We start from the raw sequence: 6,664 nt of genomic DNA on the forward strand, positions 1-6,664 counted from the left end.
ATGGAAAGTGATTGATTATAAAATAAGTGATCAACCTACCTTTAAATGCTGATGTGTTGTAGTTGTGGTCGATGGCAGCAACCATGTCTTTCCAAAAGTCTGAATTCACCTCATTCCCACGCTGTTGACAAAAACAAAATAACGTCCTTGAAATTAAATCTTTATATGTTGTTGTTTTTTATATGGTTTTATTATTAACAAATGTGTAAACATTAATTATCTATTAATAATCATAATGAACATTTATTTTAATAGATTTTACCTTGTGCAACATATCCACAACCCTTCCACAGAGAAGAGCCCCAGGTAGATCGAAATAGTTGTCATAAAAATAGTACTTTGCTGCGGAGAATAAAACAGAAGATATTTATTGTGAGAAACAATCCAATCATTCATCACTCTGTAAATTGGAAATAAAGTGAGAAGAAAAAAGTACATGTTTTGAGAAGATTGCATTATCATGAAAATTCAACTGCATCACAAAAAACAAACAAACGCTGTCACAAGGATTGGAGGGGAAACACAGATCCAAGATGAAAGACTTACTAGATCTCGTAAATGTGGTATTGAGGCTATTGAAGTGCTTCCATTCCCTTTTTGGACCGTAATGTTTAATGATCTCTTCTGTTCTGAGGTTATTGGTCCCATGGGTTGCTCTGATCAAAACAAACAGGTTTAAAGTCAGGCTTTTTATTCATTTTGGGTACAAAGAGAAGTAAAAATAAAAGACATGCGTGCACAAATACTGTACATTCATACCAACACTTCAAAACAGGCATTTTTCCTATCAATATAAATGGAAAGCAATATCAAAGCATGCATTTAACTGTATCATTAACTGTAATCGTACCGTAAGACAGTTCCATCTTCGGCCAACTTAACCAAGTTTCCATCCTCAAGGTCTACCACTAAGCCTTTGAAACTGGACATACAGAATACACATTTCATAGTGGTCATTGGCAAAAAAATAAGCATGTTGATCAATGTCCTATGCTAAGCAATAACGATAAGAATATGTGAGCATTATTCAGCATCTTCCTTTTTGCTTAAAAAGTGCCCTTTATCCAACCTGAAAATGGGGTAGTGGAATGATGCATGCAGGTGGTCTGAATTTACAAGGGCACACCACGGTCATTACTGATTACAGAATAGAGAGGAAGGGATGATTTTATTCAGTCATTCTGCTGCTGCTGCTAGTGACTCACCAGAAATCCCAGGTAGCAGGGGTCAGTGTGAGAAGGTCCTTGTCATAGTCTTTATGCTCCACCAGATACCTGGTAAAGCTCTCATAGATCAGCTGCAAAGAAGCACAATAATATAGGGTCACTGTTATAATCTATCCACAGGTGGGGTGAACATTCAGTGACACTGAACATGTATTACTGTAAAATGCATACACACTGTACTGTATTGACAGCTACCATGATGGAGCTGCCTCGCATGCATTGAAAACCTATTTGTAAAGTCATGGCTTCAATGTCATTTGTGTTCCTGACAGAGAGGATGCCATTGGTTTTCTGCAGCTGGCAGTCAGATGTCACACAGACACCTTAAGGGCCTGCTGGCTAATCTGTTGTTGCAAGCATATTGCTTATACATTTCATTTATGCATGCAGTATAACGACATACAGTATACAGTGTTATGTTAGCGATATCATGTTGCAAAAGCGAAAGAATCCCCTGCATTACAACAATGTCGTTTTAGGTTTTGGCGCTTGCATCACGACTGCAACGTTTAGCATATGAACACCATGTAGGAAGTATTTTATATTCCATTCGTTTCGTAATACATTGTGAGTAGTAGCTATTGATGAAATGCAGCGATCCATGAATGACCGACTTGACACTGCGAGTTGGAAAGGATGGTGATGTTGCGGGCAATCGTTAGGCTACTTGGTAGCTATAGCCGGCTACATTGTTACTGTATTGTATTGTCAGAAATGCCAAGAACAGCTCACAACGTTCGCTGTAGCTCGTGAGCTACAAATAAACTCACCCTGGAGGTCTCTTTCAAATGGTACCGACAGAGAGTGTGGTCCAAATCAAAACCAATGACATCACAATCTGAAAGGGAAAAATATTCGCTCATTTTAACGAGAGCGCTGGAAAACAAGGATGTTGCACTGTACAGACAAACGTGCACTCCTGCACACTACTGTCAATCAATGGGCTCGTTTGAGTGGTTAGGCAACCGACTGCAGACGAAAGTCGAGGAGAACGTTGGGGAGCTGCATCTGCGACAGTCAGACACCGATGTGGTTTTCCAACAGCAAGGCTCAATGCAACATGTCAGTGTTGCCATTGTTTATAAAGTTTTTATTTGTAATGTCGAAATAAACATGTCTCCAACCCCCATATCACACATTCACAAACTGTTAATATACAGTACACTACCGGTCAAAAGTTTTAGAACACCTGCTCATTCAAGGGTTTTTCTTTATTTTTCCTATTTTCCTTGCTGTAGAATAATAGTGAAGACATCACAACTATGAAATAACACATATAGAATCTTGTAGTAACCAAAAAAGTGTTAAACAAATAAAAATATATATTATACTTGAGATTTTTCAAATAGCCACCCTTTGCCTTGATGACAGCTTTGCACATTCAGCTTGAACACGCCCAAAATCAATGACGAGTCTGCAGCCTCCAATGGAAATGGCCGTGTTCGAAAGGCTCAGAATTGCAATGTATCATGGGTAAATTGTGACTGACTGATTTAAAAAATAAAATAATGAGTCGTTACTTATGATGCAAGGTAATATGAATATCAGTCAGTCGGCAGTCGCCTGCAGTCGTGTTGATGCTCTGGAACACGGCCATTGCATTTATCTCTATCGAAACGTGGGCTGTTACAAAAGGCAAGGGGACGCATTAGAGGATTTCTCCAACAACCAGACACTATCGTACAATTTTAGTTAATCAAGTCTAAGAATTGTCTATCTATAGTATGATATTATTTATCAACCGCAACAGTGATATATCTGGTGGAGGTGCGCACGATACAGAATGTGCAGAAGAGGTTTGTGCCCAAGGCTTCCGGGTGTACCGTAGTACATCCAATAAATGTGCATCAATTATCCGAAGAGGGGAGAATTTGTAATGGGGGCCACACATGCACGACACCGGGGCATACTGACAACATGCATACGGAAGGCTACCAAAAGATGCAAGTTGCCTAAAAGTGTGATTTATAATGTTAAATAATTAATCTCACTTTTAATAAGGGTTATTCATCCTATTCAATTTAATCATTTGGAAGTCTAGCTTAATGCCTACAGGTAAAGCAGTTGTTAAAAATGTGTAGCCTTAATTAGTTAGGCTAGATAATTAAAGCCCCCTAGCAGTCTTTTTATTTTTAAATTATGTCTAATAAATCACTGTGTGTGTTTTATTTAATGAAAATAACTCCAAAATATATTGTCATAATTTATTTCCATGGGCCTCTTTTGGCCATTGAAATCATGAGTCTGGTAGTGTGGGCATTAGGAAAGAAATGTGAAGATATATACATACACAGCCCTGATTGGCTGATAGGGTGGTCTAGAGCCCAACCCTTACCCAGATGAATGGTCATTGGTATATTATAATCAGATCAGACTGTGACATCATGATCTGATCAAAAAAAACCATCCCACCTGAACAAGCTGAAATTCCAGGCATTTTTTTTTTTTCAAACAGCTCTCTCACACAAAAAGGGCAATATCATAATTTTCACAATTTCAGAGTGTTATTTCGACCTCATAGTGTGGAAATATCATTTAAAAAACAGGAAAGTCATATTAACTGCCCTGCCCCTTCAACTAATAGCCTAACATTTTGTCCACCACATAATGGACAGGCCCAACAGGTAGGCCTACAATATAGAGTAATTGTAGACCTCAATTCAGGCGTTTCTTGATGTGGTCATTCCTTGATATCAGGAAAACGCCCATTTGTGCCTACTATTGGTCAGTGCCGGTGTTATGAGACTGATGGTTTCATGACACAGATGATTTGTTTATTTTACATTTGAGTCATTTAGCAGACACTCTTATCCAGAGCGACTTACAGTTAGTGAGTGCATACATTTTCATACTGGCCACCCGTGGGAATCGAACCCACAACGCTGGCGTTGCAAACGCCATGCTCTACCAACTGAGCTACACGGGACTGTAGCAGGTTTGGATAAGTAACGTGGCAGGTTAGGATAATTAACATGGCAGGTTAGGTGAAGTAGCGTGGCAGGTTAGGAGAATGAGGTTAAGGTTAGGAAAGGGGTTAGGGTTAGGTTTAGCTACAATGCTATGGTTGTCAATAACTTGTCCCTGAAGTGGAAAAAACGGCCACGGACCAATGGCGAGCATCAATGGGTGATATCAAGAAACGCCGTTATCAGAACATGCAACTAATTGCGGTCTGCAATTACACCCATCTCAACAGGTAGGCTATTATTGCCTGTAGGTCAGGACTGCCCAACCCTGTTCCTGGAGAGCTACTGTCCTGTAGGTTTTTGCTCCAACCCTAATCTAGCACACCTGATTCTAATAATTTGCAGGTTGATAAAATGAATCAGGTTAGTAACACCTGGGGTTGGAGTGAAAACCTACAGGAGGGTAGCTCTCCAGGAACAGGGTTGGGCAACCCTGCTGTAGGTGGTGAAATAGAAGTTAACGCCCTGGACGGGTATCGCTCAAAGTGCACACAGGCAGAGAGGAAGAGGTGAAGCGAGAGGTTTTACTCAGCCCAAAACCTGTCCACGAAAAGAAGCCCAGGAAGTGAGGAATTTTTGTATGGAGGTCAATGAGTGTCGAATTTGGTCAACAACATTTTATTGCTAATTTGCTACGTAAGGCTTATTTTATCAAATATAAGTTTCGTAATGGTTAGGTTGTTATGAATGCAATGATATAAGTGGACGCACATGGCATTTCGGCAATTTTGAAATCTTTATATCAGAGTTGTGCCTGTTGTCATAGAGATGGAGGAATAATCATGGTTATAACCCTTTTTAGCATGGACATTGCCATTGAAGGCTTCTACCCTTTTAAAGTAGTTGGGATTCCTATGAGTTGGGAGCAATTAGCCAATGAAGACAAATAATATTGACTACTTTAAAATAGAGATAGCCTCAATGGCGATGCCCATGCTGTCGCAAATGCTATAATGGCACAGATAACATGATGAGTCCTCTATCTATTTGCCCTCTCATTGGGTAGAATCGTTTACATTTCAGGCATTTAGCAGACACTCTTATCCAGTGCGACTTACAGTAGTGAGTGCATACATTTTCGGAGTTTCTTGATGTCAAGTTACACCCATTGATGCTCGCCATTGGTCCATGGCCGTGGCGTTTCTTTCGAGTCGGGGACAACAGTTGTTGACAACTGTACACAGGCGGTTGGTGGCACCTTAATTGGTGAGAATGGGCTCGTGGTGATGGCTGGAGCAGCATAAGTAGAATGGTATCAAATACATCAAACAATTGGTTTCCATGTGTTTGATGCAATTCCATTTGCGTTATTCCAGCCATTATTATGAGCCGTCCTCCCCTCAGCAGCCTCCACTGCAACTGTAGCATAGTAGGGTGATTTGAAAAGTCTTAGTCTTAATTTATAATCTGTAGAAACTATGAGAATAGAAAGGTTCAGAACTTTTGTGAAACATCACAGCACAGTGGGAAAATATATAGCAGAAATTAAAACTGGATGGTCTTCAGAGATAGATGGGAGGGGTTGAGGGTAGCTGAAGGCTGGGACTAAAAACAAACAAAGATAACTAATGTAAAATATACTGTCTGTGAAATGTATGTAGTATGTATAAGCTGGAAGTGGAAGTGGAAGTGTTGTTGTCCATAAGTTTACTCCAGTTAGGGGAGGGATGGTAGGGTTATGGGGAAATTATATATATTTTTTTTTATTTTTTATTTTGGGGATTGGAAATTATGCAGACAATTACATTGATAGAGCTGCAATCTATCTGCAATATTAAATAAATAAATAGTCATTTATTTTTTAAACTGTAGCATTGTAGCTAAGGCTAACCCTAACCGTTTTCCTAACCTTAACCTCAGTCTCCTAACCTGCCATGTTAGTTATCCTAACCTGCTATGTAAACAAATCAGGGCTGCGTTCAGTACGTTTTTACGTTCTGGAACACACAGGTACAAACACATGCATAAGCACACTAACGCTAGCACGCGCACTCTACACACGTACATTGTAATATTGTTGCATGGTGGTATTATCCATTTGGTATTGTAGATATGTAGTGGTGTAATAATGTTATATGATGTACTGTTTTATATTTTGTTTTATGTGTGATGTAAGTGCCTTAATGTGTTTGGACCCCAGGAAGGATCCCTAATAAATACAAAGACAAATACATTTGAACAGAAACGGTGCTGTACTGAACGACCAGTTGAAAAACTGAGAGGGGTTGGGGATCGCTGTCAGCATGGCCACTGCCCATTAAAAACGTCACTCATTGCTTCAAGCCACACCCACCAAACGGGAACTAACGTACCTCAGAGTCTGTTCAAGAACGTTTTGGGGAAACGTGTAGTCCAGTACAAAGCGTTCCGCAACGTAGCAAACGTTCAAGCGAACTGAATGCACCTCATCTGTGTCGAGAAACCATCAGTCGTCATAACACCGGAACTGACCAATGGCAGGTATCAATGGGC

General features: G+C 39.9%; 1 protein-coding gene across 1 annotated transcript in view; it reads right to left on the reverse strand.

The window, feature by feature from the left end:
- LOC311108749 (5'-nucleotidase domain-containing protein 1-like) overlaps positions 1 to 2,141 on the reverse strand; it is a 106,684-nt gene extending 104,543 nt beyond the window's left edge. Inside the window, exons 1-6 of the mRNA XM_084151486.1 lie at positions 1,997 to 2,141; positions 1,206 to 1,297; positions 851 to 922; positions 547 to 656; positions 263 to 342; positions 40 to 121 (exon numbers count right to left, since the gene is read on the reverse strand). Of these exons, the coding sequence (XP_084007612.1) occupies positions 40 to 121; positions 263 to 342; positions 547 to 656; positions 851 to 922; positions 1,206 to 1,297; positions 1,997 to 2,089 (529 nt within the window). The 5' untranslated portion in view covers positions 2,090 to 2,141. The remainder of the gene's footprint in view (positions 1 to 39; positions 122 to 262; positions 343 to 546; positions 657 to 850; positions 923 to 1,205; positions 1,298 to 1,996) is intronic.
- Positions 2,142 to 6,664: the final 4,523 nt, after the last annotated feature.

This window comes from Coregonus lavaretus (genome assembly GCF_964263955.1).
Source record: "Coregonus lavaretus genome assembly, chromosome: 33".
In the NCBI taxonomy this organism is placed as follows: domain Eukaryota; kingdom Metazoa; phylum Chordata; class Actinopteri; order Salmoniformes; family Salmonidae; genus Coregonus; species Coregonus lavaretus.